The following is a 21,150-nucleotide window of genomic DNA, read 5'->3' on the forward strand; positions in this document are numbered from 1 at the left end:
GCGTTCAGTCGTCATGCTGAAGACCCAGGTTCTCTTCCCCACACTTGGAGTGTGGGAATGTTTTTTTCTGTTATTTCACTCTGTGATACTGCTGGAGTGAAATATTAAAAGAATTAATGTAAAACGAAAGGGAGTGAGCTGAATGTGTGTTCATTATCTTTTCACGCACGCACGCACGCACTCACGCACACTCACAAAATGATCCATCCCATTAGAGACCCGTGTAGAATAGGCCTTCACCAACCCTTGCCTGCTATAAAAGGCGACTAATGGGATCAGGCAGTCAGGTTCGCTGACTTCGTTCACAGATGTCATCGGTTCCCAATTGTACAGATCAATGCTCATCTTGGTGGTCACTAGATTGTGTGGTCCAGACTCAGTTATTTACAGACTGCCGCCATATAGAAATATTGCTGAGTGCTGTGTAAAACTCAGCTCACACTAGATGACAACTCTGAAAGATGTTGTAACAAGTAACAATATCTCCGTGAATGTATCTGTGAAATTGTCATCCCAGAGATCTCGTGACTTGATGCTTTGTGCAGCCCATTAAAATCTGGGTAAGAATTATCTTCAGTAACCCATGCTTGTTGTAAAAGACAATAAACTGGATAGGGTAGGGAGATGCTCAGACACCATCACAACTAAGTCAGACTACCTGATTCATCGAGTTTTTTGTGTCATCAGCGTGGGTCTCTGGGTAGCAGTTCTAACAGAACAATACCTGAGGTCTCAAGAATACTTCCAGTTTTCACCAGACACATCCTTGTGCACACAAACAGGAACATTGTTGTGTTATAAGCACAGAAGCCAACCCCTTTATCGTAGTTGCTAAGAATTTCAGCCTCAAAATATTCCAGTATGATTGCACTAGAAATTCTAAGAAATTTGAAGAAAATTCATTAAAATTTGGATATGTAGACACAAACATATTTATTTTCATCAATCAAATACATTTTCATCAAAAAGACAAGAGACGCAATGCTGATAATTTGTAACTTTGGAAATCTGCTGTTGGAGGCATATGAAGTTAAGCTTTACTCTTTATCAGTGTGATATTATCTTTCTCAAAGTCCATAATGATTTTACGTATTATAGCGGACTACTAATTATCCCTCGCTGCGAGTTTAGCAGCAAAGTTCAGATTGGAATATCTTAAGTGCCATTGATTAGATTCTTTTCATATATCTAGGTTTATCACAGTAAAAGAAAGGTCTCAATCAAGTTTGGTGATCTTGACCTTCATCTCAAGGTCACAGGGTGACTTTTGCGTTTTGCCTTGTTAGTGAGATATCTCAAGAACCCTTCATTGGATTTTCTTCATGTTCAAGACCAAGCTTTATCTAGGGATGGTGCATGCACCAGTTGATTTTAGTGGCTTCCACTTAATTTTCAAGGTCACTGCCACACTTTGAATATTTCTGCATGTTAAGCTCGTCATCAAGATATCTCAAGAACTGTTCACTGGATTTTCTTCATATTCAACACCAAGGTGCAGGGCCAAGTCGATTTTGGTGACCTTCACATAATTTTCAAGGTCATGGCGACTGTATTTTAAGAGTTCCATACACTGGTCAAGGTCTAAGTGACTCTTCAGAATATTTTTGTGTTTGAACAGCTACCGTGCAATAGATCAAGAGGGTTTGAGAGTAATGTTTTTGTTTACATTTTACTTCATCTTAAACTTCGACCTTCACTTTCATTTCTTTTTACGTCGGGCATGGGATTATGTCACCTTAGTGACAATGCTTGTTTTATGGTCAAACTACTAATTTTGATCCTTGAAAGTACTATTTGCAAGTCTTTGGGGTTGGAATTTCCCCACAAGAACGCAAGAAAAACACAATGTTAATAGTTTTGTCTTTTATTTTGAAAACTATGAATAGATAAGAAGCCTATGGTTAGGACACAGCTCTAAAGCTGTCAGTCAGAACATGAACACCCCATAACTGTCCTTGAAAATAACTCAAGCAAATAACACTGCAGTTAAGATCCCGAGGAGACAACATGAGTGTGCAGTATTACCTATGATAATACTCACAAAATATATGGATAACAATTCTTATTTTGTGAGTGTAACATTTTGATACGGATTCTTTCACTGATGTTAAGCTTGACAATGGTACAAGAATCTGTAGAAGAAGAAGAAGAAGGGTTTATTTGTATAAAGGCCATACGACCCATAGAACAAGATGGTACAATAGTGATTTTGGTTACCAGTTTCATGAAACAACGCTAACAGGAGCAGAATAAACATGTTCTAAGTACTTGACAAAGTTATTTATGATATTAATGTCTGATGATGTACATATGCTATGGAGGGAATAATAGTATCCATGGACCGTTTTTGGAATGTAACGGCGACGCATATCCTCATAGCGTTTACAAATATAAACAATATGAATTTCATCTTCGATACTTTTACAGTGTTTACATAACACAATGTCGTCATTGGAAGAGGCAATACTTCGTCTAGTATATTTGATACCAAGTGCACTAGATCCTGATCTGAATAACGTGAAAAGACGTTTAGATTTATTACTTATGTTCAATGATAGATATTTTTCACAGGTCAGCAGCGATTTATGTGATTTGTAAAACGACAGCGAAGGAGCATCTAGGGAAAGATGCCACTCTTGCATGGAGCAGTTGTTAATTCTTTCGGTAAACATATATAGAAACATTTTTGTATCGCCAACATCTTGGGAAATCCAAGCAGTACCAAAACCATAATGAAATAACAAATCACTGACGTGACGCGCCCATGTTGCACGTTTCCTGAATTCAACAGATAATAGGAATTGATAACATTGATATGGATATCTACTTGGATGCATTCTTAACAATCTCAGCCAGTATTTAATACATTTGACATAATAAACATTGCTTAAGGGTGTCCTCCCACATTCCCCATATGCAACAACATTAGATGATCTGTAACTAATCTGAAGTAAGAATTTGCAAAATTTTCGATGGATAATTTCAATACTTTCTCTCTTTTTAAAACCCCATATCTCGGCACCATATGTTAGAATTGGTACAATTTTTTTATCAAAGATGTACAATCCTTCTGAGGGTGACATGTCGTATCGTCTTATAAATGACTTGATCGGCCACAGTGCTTTATTAGCTTGATCGGATAATGTTTTACATGCCCTAGTCCAAATCAGTTTTGGAGTTATCATAAGTCCTAAATACTTATAAATATTGACAGTTTCCATCTGGGTACCATTATAAAACCATTTTTCATGTTTGGACAATGGGCCACCCATTTTAAAGACAATAATTTTACTTTTATCAGTATTAATATCCATGCCCCATTGGTGTGAATATATATGTAAGACGTCAAGGCGACGCTGTAATCTTACGACAGTATTGGCAATCAGAACCAGATCATCTGCAAATAAGAGAGCAATGATATTCAACATATTTTCAGAGATAAATATACCATCATCAAACTTGGTTTCTAATATCGATACAAGTTCATTGATATATAAAGAGAATAGTACAGGACTAAGAACACAGCCTTGCCGAACCCCACAGGCGCTACAAAAATATTCAGTTAATTTCTTACCGTACTCACAGATTACAGTGGCCTTGACAAGAATCTGTATCATAACATCAATCTAACGAAATAAAAAAGTCATGTGAGGCCTGGCGAATATTTATAAGTGAAGTAAGTTTCTCGGGCAAATGAGTAGACTGATTGGTTCTACTAAAAAATGAGGTACTTAACTAGTTCAGCACATTAAAGTCTCTTAAAACATGTTATTTATACTGCAAACTCACAGGCAATAACACTTATCATTAGTTAATATGTTAGTGTAACAAACTAACAACCCACTAATATAATACTAAAACCAGACCAAGTTTATTTATTGTTTTACAGATAAAAATAAGAAAATAAATAAAAATAATTCCCCCTGTGAGCGATCCTTCAACTACATATGGGGCAGTTTGTTGGACACTAAAACACCAGCATCTGACTTTAACTGAATTATCTAACAATATTTGTGTTCAAAATCTTGGCTCCCAGCACCTCAGCGAGTGTTAACTTGAAAAGCAATGCCTTTGAAAAACTTATGTGGGTTTTTGCTTTTCCATCTGCCTTTAGGTTCTGAGGACAAAACAAGAAATATATTTGGTCTGGCCTAACATAATTGCAGCACACAGGCAGTAACAGCACTAGACAAAGCAGTACAAAGTTGCATGATTCAAAGGTACATTTCTATCGTCTATTGCTTTCCCTTTTCTGAATATACATGGAAACATTAATTCAAAATAACATATGGAATTAGTCTGTTTTTGTCAGTTTGTTTCACTGACATCATGATATGAATACTAATATAAAGCTATTGAATTCTGAATTTGTTTGAAAACTTAAAACTTTATATATTCCTGAATTATTCATGAACATATTATTCACCATCCCCTGAAAAACAGGACCAACACATTTTTCAACCAAAACATACAAAGTATTCCCTGGACTGATAAAAATGTTACAATCTGATCCAGGAATCATTTGATTTGTGATATGCTAACTTCATAGAAATGCTTAAGCAGGTAAATGATTAAAGAAAAAAGATTATTTCCTGAAGCCCAACAGTGTGGGTATGCCATTGACAAATCCAAGATCATCAGGAGTTTGAATCTAAGATCAGGAGATCCTGGCATGTCAAAGGGGAGTAGCAAAGTTTACCAAACTGTTAAGTGTTAGATGTGCATAAAGAAACTGTTGCTTCTAAAATGCCTACTGCATATACATGATATATAACTGTTACTAATATCAGACAGCATAAGTTATTATGGGTAAACATGAATTCAATATGAAATCATTTTTCAGTGAATCAAAACGTTTGCCTCCAAAGTTTATCAGTGGAATGGTAGATACATATAATACAGTAATTCGGTTCTCAATATACAACAAAATACCTGAGACATGTTTATACTTCTCAGAAACAGGAATGCATGCAAATACCATTATCTTGCCTCACACATAAATGTTGTTTTCTGATTGGCTAAGCAATCTTCTGTTATTTTCAGTGTACCCCTGCCAACGGCAACTCATCCGGTACTTCCTGGTAGTAATTCTTTATCACAAATAGAACCATGCATGATTGTGAATGCAAATTGATGGAAGGGAAATAACTCTAAATCTGTTTTTCTCCTGTCGTCTGCAAAACCTGCGCAGATTTTAGATTTGCCTCGCATTCCAATAAATATATTTTGACAATATGTTCATATGCAGTCCCTCTGAATATTAAGAAGGTGAATTACACCGCTGCAACTTTACTAAGACAATACCTGCAGGAAAAACAACAAGATGCAAGATTTGATTCACACAGGTTTGCTGAAGTGTACAATCTGATATCCATACTTCAAACAGTTCAAAATTAACAGTGAGGTGTTCGGTAAGATAAATTGTTCGCTGATACCTCAGGGCCCATCGGTTGATATACCCTCGATCTTTGTTTATGGTCCCCTCGCCCTTCAGACTCAGAGAAGATAAACAAATAGCGAGGGTACATCAACCCATGCTCCCCCTTGTGGTCAGTCAACAACTTATATAGGTGCTGGGAAGGGTCAAAATTTTCTACCCTTGTACTCCACCCCCAATTTCCCTACACTATCCGGATACTTGTCATGTTAATTCCTGACATCAAATTTGCAAAAAATGGCAATACATTCTTTAGCTTGGAGGCTAAAATTTCAAGGGTTTCAAAATCTTAACCATTTATTGCATGATGCATCTTGATACTGAGATGGGTACCTGGGTTTAACTCATTACCCCCCTTCCCATGTATCAGGGTTACTGGTCACAACCCTAAATACCATTATTCTGATCTCCGTTCCATAAAATACATAAAACCTTAATACAGCTATGTTCACAGTATCCATCCAAGATTCTAACCTAAACATGTTCACAATCAACTATTGGATTTTTTCAAGAATTCATGAATATCTTCTTTTATTGTGTTTACAAGTTTCTCCTGATCCTCTGCTCCACTCAAAAAACCTGTCAAAAGATAAGAAAGTCTCTGAAACTTTGATGAAAACCTGGAAAAACTTAGAAATGCTAATCTACCATCAACCTTTTACCTCATAATCAGCCTGTGAAAAACATATTCATTTCGATGTATAACTCATATCTACTAACATGTATATTTAATTGATTACCTAGTGAGTGAGTGAGTGAGTGAGTGAGTTTAGTTTGACACCGCACTCAGCAATATTCCAGCTATATGGCAGTAGTCTGTAAATAATGGAGTCTGGACCAGACAATCCAGTGATCAACAACATGAGCATCGATCTGTGCAATTTGGAACCGATGACATGTGTCAACCAAGTCAACGAGACTGACCATCTGATCCCGTCACTCACCTTTTACGACAAGCATATTCGCCTTTTGTGGCAAGCATGGGTTGCTGAAGACCTATTCTACCCCGAACCTTCCCAGTAATATGAACCAAGACATAATAATATTTAATATTGTCATGTCTAGGGCAATCTTAGTTATAAACAGTAAGGTCAGAATCAAGCAGAAGATGCTCACCATACAACGATGACTTTCTTTTTCTCTAATCCACTACAGTGACATTGTGCAAATTTTGGTCAAAATGAGTCACACGGGTCCCTTGTTTAATCAAGATTACCAGGCAGTTTGTTACCAAAATAGACATGTCCTTCATCTGATAATACAAGTGCCAACATAATTCAGAGAAACTCACAAATGTCATTCTGGGCCCTGATCTCTTCTAGATTCAGCTTATACATCGGCCACACCACTTCCTCAAAATACCAGGATGGATCTGCCGGCACGTACACCCTTTCCCTGAAAAGTAACACATCCACACATTAATAATATAATATAGAATGTTATCGACATCGCCCATATGAAAATGATCATAACATCAGAATATGTATCTCATTTATCTCAGTGTACTGATGAAAATTGTGGTACATCTTGGTGCTTATGAGTTCATCACATTTTGGCAAATTCTGGCTGCTCATCTCACACTGCTAACTCTACACACCAATGGTTTCTTCTGTCCTTCCGTCAACTGAATTGGAATTCTTACTGACTGAAAACTTCTCATTTAGTGAGTGAGTTTAGTTTTACGCCACACTCAGCAATATTCCAGCTATATGGCAGCGGTTTGTAAATAATCGAGTCTAGACCAGACAATCCAGTGATCAACAACATGAGCATCGATCTGTGCAATTTGGAACCAATTACATGGGTCAACCAAGTCAGCGAGTCTGACCACCCGATCCCTTTAGTCGCCTTTTATGGCAAGCATGGGTTGCTGAAGTAGCTCATTTAGTAGCTTTCATTAATTTATTGTACAGATCCTAACTCAGCAATATCTAAGCTGTAATGATGATGCTCAGTGGTCGAGGCATTCCAGTGACTGATGTCATGAGCATCAATCACAACAACATGCATGAACCACAAGATCATGTCAGTTGCCTCAAATGTGTTGCTACAGATCAATTTGAACCCAATCTTCAAAGGGTTCACAAATAAGTGGCTGACAATATCGTTGTATTGTTTGTTTTTCCATAAACTCTATCTTATTACATACTGAGGGACACAAAAGGCAACACCACTTCATTGCAGTGTCCCTTTATTTATTCTCAGATTTCCACATTTCATGTGTTCACTTATTTTTATAAAACACATTCTCTTCTGTAGAGTGCAATCCATGTGATCCAGAGCACTAAAGAAGCCTGGGGTTTATTCAAAAGAGTCAAAAGATGATCAATGTCTGATTTATATGTTTGTAGCCAACTGGCACCTTTAGCCATCTATTGTTTTACTTGAAAAGGTCACTGAGACTGAAAGCAGCATCCATCATTGGCCACACTGGCGTTTTACAATTTGTTCAGAAAACATTAAATTCAAACATTCAGTTAGTGGCTAGATTGATATCTGTACAAAGTTGGTTCAAGGAATCTGCATCATTGATGTGTGCTCTTGAAACTAAATGTAGCTGATGGAAGAATGCAGACGAAAAAAACAAAAAAACCCTACAACAATATCTTCCTTCCCACCTCACAGCTGGAAATATAAAATAGTGATACAAAATTGCAAGTTCTGAATAGTGTATGATCTGCATACTAGGGCTGCAACAATTCACCCAGACCTTGATTCGATTTTCCATACTGGACCCTTGATTTGATCATTTTTTATTCAATTCTTCATTATCAGTAATCCGATTTAATTAAACTGTCTGAGTAGGCAATTTTTGAGTGAAACACATTGTCATCTTTACTACTGGCAATCCTCACTGGATAATTAGTCCGGTGTTAATAATATTTCGTCTTATTTCAGTGCTCAAAGCAGCTCAAGTTGGAGTCAAAATTTCATTCTGGGTTTTTGGAAATAATTTAAATAAGCATTCAAATATCAAATTGAAATAGCAATAATGTCTATCCAAAGCTGAAACTAAGGTGTCAGATTTCATTTTCGATGAACAAAACTGTTGGAGCTCTAGTACATACAGCATGTACAAGTCCACCACTGAAGTGTGTTGACTGATACCAGACATCAGTGGATGCACTCAAAGGAAGAAACAAGCGTCATACCTCCGTCGATCTTTACACGTCTCCTTGTCGACGGTGAGGAAATACTTCCGGTCAAATAACTCTACCAAGGGACTGTAACACAACACGGCAAATGAAATGTCAAATAGAGTGAGTGAGTGAGTGAGTGAGTGAGTGAGTGAGTGAGTGAGTGAGTGAGTGAGTGAGTGAGTGAGTGAGTGAGTGAGTGAGTGAGTGAGTGAGACAGAGTGAGACAGAGTGAGTGAGTGAGGCTTTGTCAAGCCTATAGCAAATTTACAGACATTACCACTACATTAATGTGAGAAATCTAACTGAATTATAACATTCAACAGAATAAAATGTTGAATGATTTAGAAAGAATGAAAGCGCAGAAAGACAACAAATCCTCAACAATGCTCATTTATATCTACAGAACATGACTGAAAACACAAGCATCAGAATACACTTTTAGGATACAATGAAATGCAAAAATGAGTCTGCACATTCAACCAAATTCATCAGTGGAACCATGGGGGAGAGGGGGGCTTCAGGATTAACACCCTTCCCCACGCATGACAAAAGACTACATCGAAGTTAATGTTTTGCATTGGTGGAGCCAAGGGGCTTCAAACCCCCTGATTCCCCTCATCTCCCAATGAAAATTGATGGATCCGCCTATGCAATTAGTCGCCTTTTGTGACAAGCTAAGTTGCTGAAGATCTATTCCAGCTCAGAATCTCTTCCTTCAATGTCATGTCATGCCTGCAAAATAGAATTACAACTGCAATAAACTGACCTAGACTGTGAAAGTTCTGCATCCAAACATGCTGCCAATTACATGTACCTGATTATTCAAGCCATTCTACAAACAGCTAATACATAGACGTCTTATTCAGTGTAACTTTGTAGTATATTTTTCCATCCCACCAACATGTGACACAAATATCCTGCCTTACCTACCTATAATTGTACAGGAGGAAGCCCTCAATGAAGAGAAAACAGGGGGAGTTGCTTTTCTTGGTTTGTTGGTACTGTATCCACTTGTGGACATGATTCACCATTGTCTTCATATCCAGTGCAGACAGTTCTGAATATGAATAAAAATCACATTCAAGCACTGTTGTCTCGATATATTCATGGAACCCCCCAAAAATATGAAGTTATCTGAACTTTGAAACATCAGACCAGGGCATATATCATCACATATCATGATTTAGAAAAAACTCACCAATCACATGCCAGTCATGTGATTACACAAAAACATCAGCTGGATTCTCAATATGTCTTGATTCGAAACTATAATCCGTTATCAGTAGTGTTTAGTCATAACACTAACAGTGAGTACTTCCTAATTATTTCCTTCTTAATTAATCTTAATTAAATAACAAACAAGTGACACCTTCAACTTAATAAGCCCTAATTAATTTACACTACTGCATCCCTTTGATTCATGCTGCACTGTGTGTAAACGTGTGGAAACAACCTCAGTTCAAACAGATACCTGCACATGAAACAGGTGAATATCGAGTTTCTTTTCAAACATCAAGTTAAAGGGATAGCTTTGTTTGTTGGGATCATGAAATTACATCAAGATATCTGTATTGAGTTATAAGAACTTGAATAATGATAAGTTATGAAGGATTTTTGTCAGAAGCCAGATGTTTTATCGAGACAACTGAGATAATGATTCACTAGAGTTTAACACAACGATCGTCAACTGTATTGGCAAAGTGTTTTATGCACATCAAGACTTAGTCATTCATATACAATACTGCATTACAATTTAATTAAAAGTAAAATAAGCAGAACAAGTGTTTGCCATTAATATGGCAATGTCCCTTGCTGCTAAAGAAGAATGATGTAATTATAACATATTTACTGCTTTTCATTTTTTGGTCACATACAAGGTGGCTAAAATGACTGGTGTCTTCATAATCACAGCAAGTAGGCTCTCAAAATACTGAAGACATTTGGTGCAATGTTTTATGAGATATCGTGATTACATAAATTTGAAAAGTGGTCAAAGTGTTGTGGTGACCTTAAAGACAAGGTCAAGGACACCCAAATCAATTGCTGTCTGCATAATCCTCTATTATGCAAACTGTCACCAGATTTGAAGACACTAGGTACAACAGTCCATGAGATATCGCAATAACGAAAGTTTGAAAAGTGGTCAAAGTTTCATGCTGACCTTGAAGATAACATCACAGTCACTCAACTCTACCAGTTTTTGTGTGATTCCACGAAGTAAACATCAAATATGAAGACACTAGGTACAACAATTCATGAGATATCATGTTAATAAGAGGTTGGAAAGTTATCAAAGTGTCGTGGTGACCTTGAAAATAAGGTCAAAGTCGCCAAACTAAACCAGTGTCTGTGTATTTCCCTAATGTAGGCTGTCACCAAATTTGAAGACACTGGGTACAATAGTTCATGAAATATTGAATTAACAAGAATCAGGATGTACATATGTACACATGCTGCTAAGTACATTGTCCCCCGTTCCACGCTGCAATAAGGGGCAAAAAGTACAGTCAAAAACTTAATTACCATTACTAGGTGGCCCAAGAAAAAATTCCATATATGGTAATCATGGTAATATACAAACCTACGTCCTCCTGGATTGTTGTCAAATCCTCTCAAAGCAACATTTGAGCTCTATGATTGTCTGTCTCTGCAATGTGGTTAATGTTAGATGCATAGGGGCTTGTATTGCTGAAAATGATACTTCTCGGGTCCTTCTTTATATGTATATGGATATCAGTGTAATTTGTTGGGCCCAGGACATAATATCTTCAGCAATACAAGTCCCTGTGGTGAGATGTATCAACCAGAGAATGACCACATTATTTCAGTCACTTAAACAGGGGAAAAACAAGACAAGACATGATACAAACTTACTTTCCCAGTTGGCATGGCTTCGTTGTGGTATCATCTCTAGCCTTTCATCACCAGGATTCTAGAATTCATTCACAACAAAGTATTAGAGAAACTTTGACAGACGGATTATAACATCTTACTACATATATGTATCCATAATCTTCCTTGCCAATAGCAAATTCTTCCTGTGTCATATGAGAGAGTCAGTGAATTAGGTTTTATGCTGCTTTCAGTAATATGTTCACACAAGGAGACACCATAAACATGAATGGTCTTCACACATGGTACCCACTTGGACAGTCTACTCTACCCAGATCTTCATGGGTCAACTGTTGCTTTAATGCAGGAAATAACCATATTCATAACACTCCTGCTAACTTTAACTACAATCTCTACAGCTCTTACTGCCTGTCTTAAATATGAACGCACCAGGAAGTAGTTGTCTTGACACATTGTGGTAGACCCTGGAAAAGTTGCACATAGTTTCTTCACAGCAGTTGTTTTCCCACTGTTTGTAGCACTGGAAATTAACAAACGCAAATTGAAGAAACACATATGAATAAACACCAAAACTTAAGTCCAATATCAATAGTTGCAGAATATTTCACGTAAAAGAGAGGGTTGTCATCTCAGTGACTGATGGCTGCACGGGACACCAGAAATGGACTTCACATATATCATGTATATAGGCACTCGACTCTGATATATTTGGAAGTACGACGTAAATACTATGTCTTATATATTTAGGTCATACTTACAAATATATAAGAGTCTAGTATGTTCACGTACCCAGATGGAGAATGGAACCTCTGCTTCAGCGTGAAGACTGCCGCCATAAGAAAAACGGTAAGAGTTCCGCCCGTACCCCGTACTAGCCGAGAGCAGCGATGCGGTCCCATAAATATGATACAGTCGCATTGCGGTTCTCGGCTACGTCATGTCTTGGCTGTAAAGGACCGAATCGCGGCTCTCGGCTAGCAAAACACCAACCATGAACAATCGAATTAATAATTATCAGTTCAGCTTACCCTGAAACGCCAATTACGAAATAGTTTCTTGACATAGTGATTAGTTAGATTCGTCAAAGCTGTCTTCCTTCCTTTCTTCTTGTGATTTATTGGCAGCAAAAGCAACAGAATTGTCGTTGGTGTTCAGGCGAGACAGAAAGGCACCTAGCAATTTTTTGTTCAAGTGATCTGTTTGAGTTATTTTTCGTTCGTTCTTTTCGCCTTCGTTAGCAGATACATCCGCTTGAAGACTGGTTTCACTTATTTTCTTTTGAACACTTAATAATTCACATTCATCTGTGTTATCCCCATGTAAGGAAACTTTGTCAGCCATATTGTATAAACAAGTAGTTTGTGTCTGATGCGTTGCAAATCTACGCTGCATATAATTATATAGACAGGATACCAGTTTGCAAAAATGAATGCTCCTCGCATTACTGGCACGTTGCACGTAAGCTGGTTCCCGTTTCCCTTTGCGCACACTCCGTTTGCCATCGCTAGCGATATCCGAGAAGGGGCCCAGCTTACGCTGCACGGAGCTTCATGCTTGGTTGATTTAAAATTGGTATCGTTCGTAGTACATGCGGAGCCAAAATCCCAAAGTTTAGTGTTTAACTAATGAAGCGATTGGGGGTCGATGTGGTAGTAATTTCCCGAATTGTGCTTGAAACTAAGGTAAATAAATTAAGATGTTTCACAAAAGAAAAAGACTTGACCTGCATTTAGAGTTGCACCGTGAAACGTTTGAATTTCTTGTCGTATTTCAGAATTTCGACATTAATCATTTCGTGTTGTTTCACTTCCGTTTTGCGTGTAAATATTGCAAAGTGGTGTGAAATATTAAACTCGGCTGCTCTTCTATGTTTATGACTGAACTGATGGTCATAACTTGTCTGTTTAACCATTTTGTTAGTCCGAAGGTAAATTGTGAAACAGACGTATTGTCAGGTTAGCTAGCAGACGAGGGTGTTCAGGACAGAAGTTTGGAGGGTATGTTTGATATGACAATTTTGTATTTAGGTTTTATAAATACAATGTACAATTAATTTAGAAGCCACACTGTTTGTGAGCATTTTTTGAAGGTTAAAGCCAGTTTGTTTGACTTTCCGAAGCCGTCAATACTGTAGTCAGGTTCACTTAACCCATATATCACTCGACTTACTTCTTTGCGTCTTCGAGAACTGTTTGATGTTTCCTGTTATTTTTGGGGGTTTTTTTTAATCAATTTTTAGCTCTTGCTTTAGAAAAATCCAGTTTAGTAATTCTGGCCTGGAAGTAATCGAAATGTGAATACCTCCTGTTTACGAACTTTGCCTTCTATCACTGCATTGCACCTTAGCGTGCACAAACATGTCCATAGTTTTCTGGATTCATTTCCCGGAAAGATTTCCATCTGTAACCCATGTCATTTTTTAATTCATCTGCGCCCAAGTACAGTTTTTTTTGTATATGAAAAATGCTTTAAAACTAGCCATTACCCAAACCTTAAACCAAACCCAAAAATTTGTTTGAGTGGCATTCTAGAAGTTGCTGGTATAGAGATCACACCACTCTATGGATTATCAAGCATATGCTGGAATGATGGGGGTACACCAGTATATATACTATGAAAGATAACAATAACAAATGTGGAAAAAAGGGCATCAGAGAAACTTACATGATGGGCTACAATGACGTGATGATCTTAAAATAACAAAATGAGATGAGTGGGACAATAGGTGAAACGAAGTTAACCGGGCAGAAGCCAAGTTGGTCGGGGGATTAAGTAGTGGGAAGCTAGAGGTGAGGAATATGAGTTAGGGAGCTTGAGGAAAAGCCAGAGTGGGTAGAGTGGATAATTGGATAAGCTGAAGGGATGTAATAGCCTTGATCTCTGTTAACAGAGGGATTAAAACAGTGTATTTGTACTGCTTCGGACACTCTCTGCTGTGTGTAATCATGTTTGTTGTTTGTAAGTGTTTTGACAGTGTCCTAGTTGATTTTGTGTTCAGGAAACTTGGTGATATGTTCCGAAATGGCTGATTTAGTGTCTGCAAAAAAAACTTGAAATAGTCCTGAGAAATAGAATACATTTCAGGCAGGGGTTACAGGTGGAATTCTCACCCACGTCCTGGCTAAACAAAGTGGTAAATGTCTCAGGTATTCATCACTTCAGGTTTTCATCCCATATTAAGCTGACATTCTGTGATGTGCAGCAATAAATCCCTTAATCCTGCTAATCCACTAACTAGAACACTAGAACAATATAGCAAGGCATGCCATGGCTGGAATACAAGTTTACTGATAAAATTGTAAATCCCCCAGTTCTTTTCCATCTCTCCCTCTAAACCAAAGCCACAGGTTTGCATTAGGTTTTCCTTACCATCTGTTACCTTCGTTTTGTTCATATGTTTCAGATATATCAAAGTACTGGACACTTTGATATTTGAAAAATGCCAAAGAAATTCAAAGGAGAGAATTCAAAAGCAGTTGAAGCAAGGGCAAGAAGAGATGCCCAAAAACATGCTGAACAAGAAAAGAAACAAAAAGAAGCTGAAGATGAACTTTGGAGAGATGATGACAAGCATGTTGCTAGAAAACAGCAACGTAAAGTAAGAACAAGTTGATGAAAATTAGCAATGTGAAAAAAGAATGAGATTCATTCTTATAGCTTGTATCATGTATGTGGAGACAAAACTGTCTTTAGTCAGAACTGCTAGAACTGATAAATATCCATAGCTTCAGTGTATGCACAGTTTCTGTGTCTTTGAGACTCATATTACTATCGGTTCTAAGTGTTTATACACATTGTAATTTGTACACACACAACAGTGAACATGTGTTAAGTGAGTGGTAGTATTGTGGGTAAGTATTCACTTGTCACGATACAAGCGTAAACGTTCACTCACCTTATGGTCAGGAGGACAAGGAGAAGAAACGATTGGAACAGCTTGAGAAGAAGAAAGAGCTGCAGCAGCTTCATGACGAAGAGATGAGCAAGCTGAAGAGTGCAAAACCTGTGGCTGCATCTAAGATAACACGTGCAGATATTGCTGCCCAGCAGGAGAGACTTCAAGCAGCAGCGGCAGCAGGTAAAATCAAGTCACTCACCACCACACCATTAATAAAATAATCCAGACCTCATTTTCAGAACTTTGACAAAATCAGTAGCTTTGAAGATTTCGCTTGTATTCCACGGGTAACAAGACCAGTAAAGAGGAAGAGGAGGCTTTTGAGCTCTGAGCAAGATGTTAAAATACTACTGATTTACATGTAAAGTCTATTTAAACAATCCCAATTTTTTACAAAGTAATTCCTCTCCCCGTTTTACCTCCATGAGTACTTGGCTGGGAATCTGCCATAGGTCCCTGTTAGCATCAGTGTGTATTTTTAAGTTTCATTCTTAGCCACCTTAAGTGTAAACAAGACGAACACTTCAAGGTCTCAAATAGGTTTACAGTTTAATTACTCCCTCATCCCACCAGGTACCCATTCACTGCAGATTTGGCCTGAGGTGCCAGTTTTGACGACCTGTCATTATAGCCAACTTCAACTATTTACTGTGTTATCATTCATTTATGCTCTCAGGCATTATTTAACTTATTAAATGCCACAATAGGCCTTCAGCACCCATTACTTGCTGTTAAAGGTGACTATGCTTGTCGTAAGAGGTGACTAACAGGATCGGGTGGTCAGGCTCACTGACTTTTTGACACGAAATCGGTTCCCAACTGTGCAAATCAGTGCATATGCTGTTGATCACTGGATTGTCTGGTCCAGACTCGATTATTTACAGATCACCTCCATATAGATGGAATATTGCTGAGTGCAGTGTATCCCTGGTAGCACAGCAAACAAAAGGTTTTTTAGATTTTATCATCATTATGAATGTACCTGGATATCTAAAAATTCTTAGTATTTTTAGACATATTCCATCAGTGATCATGCTTCATTGCATAAATAAAATGTGTTTTAACTGACCTCATGCCTTCATTTATATTAAAATAACAATTACAATCATCCAGATCCCCAGTTAAGATTTAGCTCATGTGGGTACTGTACCTACTGTATTTTTGGGGAGAGGGTATTTTGAATGATGGGTGGGTATTTCACTTCTGTTACCCACAGTTTTCAAATATGTGGATATTTCAGTGATTTTACTCACCTAAGTATATGTCACCGAGTAACTTTACTGAGCAGGCATGTACTGTCTTAAGTCATACCTTATCAAAACCAAGGTAAACATAATTGAATTTCATTTTAAAAAATCACTCATCCTGAACTGACAGTACAACATTAGTCCTATACTAACACTAACAGTACAACTTCATAAAAATCAAGGCCTTATTCATCACACAAGCGATTTTAAAATGTTAAAATTATTTTGTGTATCTTACATTTTAAATGCATAATTGGTATGCAACAATTATTGTGCAATGCATAATTGGAAATATTCTGTGCGATATGCAGCTTACCTGGGCCTCTGATCATCTGAGTGTTTGTTGATCCAGACTGTTTGCTGTAAACCAGTTTCAAATATTTTTTTCTCAGCTGAGAAGCAGGAGAAGGAGTTAATGCATGATGAAAAACCCCTTGAAGAAAACTTAAACTGCCTGGATGTGGACGGCCAGGAAGCGAGAACTGTTGAGGAGGCCATTTCCCTTCTCAGGTGCGAACAACTAATAAAACTGTAAAGGTTTTATTCCAGAACAGTACATTAATTTTCTCTGTTCTTGAATCATTACTGAAAATTACAGAGATATATGATATAAGGATTAATAACTGAAAGTTTCCTGCGCACAACTTTACATTAACCATATTGTGATGCTGTATGTATTCATTTGTCATTGATGATGTCTATTGTCAGAGGCCCGTGACAAGGTTAGAATTGATCTTCAATAACCCATGCTTGTTTTAAGAGACAACTAATGAGATAGGGTGGTCAGGCATGTAATCATGTCCCAGTTGTGTAGATTTATGCTCATGTTGTTGATCACTGGATCGTCTGGTCCAGACTCAATTATTTACAGACCACCACCATACAGCTGGAATATTGCTGAGTGCGGTATGAAACTAACTCACAACTGTTTGAAGCATCCAAAAGGATCCAGCTCCTTGGGCCTTGTTACTTGTAATGGGATATGGCTTGCAATACTGATCTCTGGATTATTATTATTATTATTTATTATTTCATTATTTACAGGCTGCTCCCATATTGCTGGAATATTGCTGATTGTGATGTTACACAACAAACTGTGAAAAGAAACCTTTTATGTTTTTCTTTCTTTTTTTTCAGTGTTAAACCAGAAAAACTTGAGCGACATCCTGAAAAGCGTGTCAAAGCTGCATATACTGAATTTGAAGCAGAGCATCTTCCACGTCTCAAACAAGAAAATCCTAATCTTAGATTATCACAGTTAAAACAAATGTTGAAAAAAGAATGGCAGAAGTCACCTGACAACCCTCTCAATCAAAGGTCAATTTCATATAATGCAAAATGAACATTTTTGAAAAATGGTAAATGTGTTACCCCCTGTTGTTAATCCCAGGTGAAGTCATGTTATTAATTAGGTGAAGTAATGAACTGGGACTTCAGGTGACACAAGTTGTCAGTACTGGTGGACACAAACACAGTTTGCAGGACTGAACTGGAATGTACCCTCAGTGTTATCATGGCGACAAGAACCATGGTTTGGAACTCCAAATTCTCGATCAGTATTGAAACAGCTCTACCCCAGCACATACCACACACTTGATCTGACCACACAAATGTCTGTACATGTGTACACAAATCCAAAAAGTATGTTGGTTGATGTGAAAACTGCTTATCATATCATCTGGTTTCTTTGCACTTCATCTATTTTGATTCAGTTATTGAACACAGTCTGTACACACTAAACAAAAGTGACCATTACAAAAGAATGTCTTTTGGGATACATAGTTTTGTCTTTGAATCATGCTTGAAAGGACATGATCCTTTCTAGTGCACCAGTTTGTGATGTTTTTATTGAAATTAAATCTAGTGTGTAAGTGATCTTGTAAGTGCACTGAAACCTTTACTGTTTTAGGATGTACCCATACATAGGTATTGTTGTTTTAGTAACAGTCCAAGTTACACATGGTTATAAACATAAATGAAGGACCCAACCAGTAAAGATCTGGGCTACAACTGGTCTTCAGTGACCGTTGCTTATCACAAGAGGCAAGTAACAGGATTGGTTGTCAGACTTGCTGATTTGGTTCAGAAATGCCATCAAATACCATTTGGGTTGGTTGCAGTGCTCATGCTGTTGATCACTGGATTGTCTGGTTCAGAGTTGATTATTTACAGATCACTGCCATACAGTTGGAAATTGGAATATTGTTAACGGCGGTGTTACACAACAACAAACCAAAATCAGGACCCAAATACGTATCAATGAAACTAGAGTCAATACTTTGCACTACTTTCTCCTTTACCAAGGAATATGCACAGTTGCTGCATAGTTGTGTTTTTTTTCATCTGGTGATGACAAATTATATATCTCATGGACTCTGTGCATGTGCAAACAGTATCATTGTCTCACATTAATACAATGTGTAGCAGAAATGCCACAAGACAGTGGTTTAGGTTGTGGAAGACATCTCTGTATTTCTTGTTCTGAACTCTGGCATATTTCCCCATTTCTGCTTGAACAAGACCACAGTTTGATTTTTTAAAAGTAGCTACCCGTGAAGGTCCGGGTTAGTTAGAATACTGGCCTTCTGTAGCCAATGCTTGTTGTTAGTGGCAACAAACGGGTTTGGGTGGCCAGACTTGCTGACTTGGTTGACATGTGTCATTGGTTCCCAGTTGTGCAGATCGATGCTCATGCTGTTGATCATTGGATTGTCCATTATTTACAGACTGCTGCCATATAGCTGGAATATTGCGGAGTGCGGTGTTAAAGTAAACTCACTCTCTCACTCTGCACCACCCAGTGTTTGTGTATTCAGGCAATAATCCACAGGATGTTAAGTGGTATAATCTAAACATCTGGGTGTTGTTGAAGAAAGCAAGCTTATAACTGATAAAACTGTTGCAGATTTATGTTTCTGAGTTATGATCATCTTAGTGCTAAGATACCTTTGAGTGAGTGAGTGAGCAAGTTTTTATTTTACATCTCTTTTAGCAATGTTCAGCAATATCACAGTGGGGGACACCAGAAATGAGCATCACACAGTGAGATTGAACTGTAATGTGGTATTTCCTGTATTTATACAATATATTTTCCTACTCTGAAATAGGCTGCCAGTGCAAACAATCATGAAATATTGCTTTCCAAATCTGCAGTAAAAATATCTTGTAACTGAAGCATAGTGGCTTGTCACACCAAAGAACCTGGATTCCCAAAGTGGGTACAATGTGTGAAGCCCATTTCTGGTGTCCCCCTTTGTGATTTTGCAAGAATATTGCTAAAAGTACTACCTGAAAAACTACTTGACATGTATTAAAAAAACTGGTTGCTTCAAAGTGCTATTTTCTTGTTGATTGTTTTTATGTGGTTATTTGTTTTGCTTATGAAGCAGTCATTTATTTATTACACCTTGCAATGGGGTCTACAATGTAACTGTGATGAATTTGTGAAGGTTTCCTTATTTGTGTGCACTACTACAAAATGGTTGTCAGTCAGATATTAGTCTCAGTAGAGACATCCTCTGAATACTTAGGTCTACCTAATTAAATGGAAGTTAAGTTTGCAGTTGCTTCTCAATAAATCCAATAAGCACTGGCCTATTTGCTTTCATCAGGGATAATCAGTATATATGCACCAGGTGAAACCACTACCAAACATAAATTTAATGTTTTTGAAGTGTAAACTACATTCAACATTGAGCTTATTTTGCTAAAAATCTAACGGCATCAAGTTGTGTTGAAACAATTTTGAGGTGTACTTGTTTTTACAGGGTTGAATGGATTATTATCAAATGTGTTCATATTTGTCGCCTTAGAGGGAACTACACAGAGGAGGAAGTGGGTATTTAGCAAATAAATAAGTTTTGCAGCATTGTGTATATACACTCCAGATGATGGGCTTTGACTTGTCAGATATTGACAACCCTAGCATGCCAAAATGTATATGTATCCAGATGATACTGTATGAAACATGTTAATATACTACTCAACTTTTGATAAATATCATCAGATGTCATTCCATTTGAAAAATACTCTTTATAACATAAGAATTGGTTTTGTGTATCATATTTAAGATATGTCTATCAAAGGTGGAGTGGTATAAAGTGGTGCTACAGTGTTGCATGTGAGCTATGTGCCAAGTATATCCCGTGGATATATCATGGTGATAATTCATTGAATAATCACATTAACAAATAGTTCGAAATGAATGAGGCCATATATATTTACCACTTGAACCTTGGAATTGTAACAAAAATGGACACTAGGCAGCTGAGTGTCCATCTTGCCACCTTGGTAAAAAGTTTATTTTATGTATATTCAATGGGAACCAAAATAATTACCAATTTTATATTTTTTATCCATAATTTTCAGTTTTCCCAAGTAAAAGCATTGACATTACGATATGCAGAATCTTGAATGGGATCAGCATCTTGTGTTGGGTAATATAAATGAATGGTGTTTCCCTCTGTATGACAAACCTGTGAAATAAATGTTCATGATTGAATGCTGTTCATTTTCATTTGCTTGCACATACTTCTCAAAAGAAGTATATTGTAACACCTGTTTATTCATAGGGCT

At 37.4% G+C, this 21,150-nt stretch overlaps 2 protein-coding genes across 4 annotated transcripts; one reads left to right on the plus strand and one right to left on the minus strand.

Moving 5' to 3' along the window:
* Window positions 1-1,848: 1,848 nt before the first annotated feature.
* Window positions 1,849-12,795, minus strand: LOC137278316 (nicotinamide riboside kinase 1-like). Its single transcript, XM_067810579.1, has 7 exons — window positions 12,459-12,795; window positions 11,860-11,950; window positions 11,452-11,509; window positions 9,508-9,634; window positions 8,590-8,661; window positions 6,729-6,832; window positions 1,849-6,016 (listed from the first exon to the last, which is right to left on the minus strand). Exons 1-7 carry the CDS (start codon window positions 12,491-12,493, stop codon window positions 5,928-5,930), a joined length of 576 nt encoding a protein of 191 aa, XP_067666680.1. The 5' UTR covers window positions 12,494-12,795; the 3' UTR covers window positions 1,849-5,927.
* A 260-nt stretch (window positions 12,796-13,055) lies between these two features.
* On the plus strand, window positions 13,056-21,076 carry LOC137278317 (coiled-coil domain-containing protein 124-like). Of its 3 annotated transcripts, none has more exons than XM_067810582.1 (5): window positions 13,056-13,112; window positions 14,834-15,028; window positions 15,337-15,508; window positions 16,968-17,085; window positions 17,713-21,076. In XM_067810582.1, the coding sequence occupies exons 2-5, from the start codon at window positions 14,870-14,872 to the stop codon at window positions 17,915-17,917; spliced, it is 654 nt and encodes a 217-aa protein (XP_067666683.1). In that variant the 5' UTR covers window positions 13,056-13,112; window positions 14,834-14,869; the 3' UTR covers window positions 17,918-21,076. The 3 variants fall into 3 exon arrangements, with proteins under 3 accessions (XP_067666683.1, XP_067666682.1, XP_067666684.1); XM_067810581.1 differs by lacking the exon at window positions 13,056-13,112 and adding an exon at window positions 13,221-13,427; XM_067810583.1 differs by lacking the exon at window positions 13,056-13,112 and adding an exon at window positions 13,257-13,357.
* Window positions 21,077-21,150: the final 74 nt, after the last annotated feature.

The sequence above is a fragment of the Haliotis asinina genome, chromosome 3, assembly GCF_037392515.1.
Source record: "Haliotis asinina isolate JCU_RB_2024 chromosome 3, JCU_Hal_asi_v2, whole genome shotgun sequence".
In the NCBI taxonomy this organism is placed as follows: Eukaryota; Metazoa; Mollusca; class Gastropoda; order Lepetellida; family Haliotidae; genus Haliotis; species Haliotis asinina.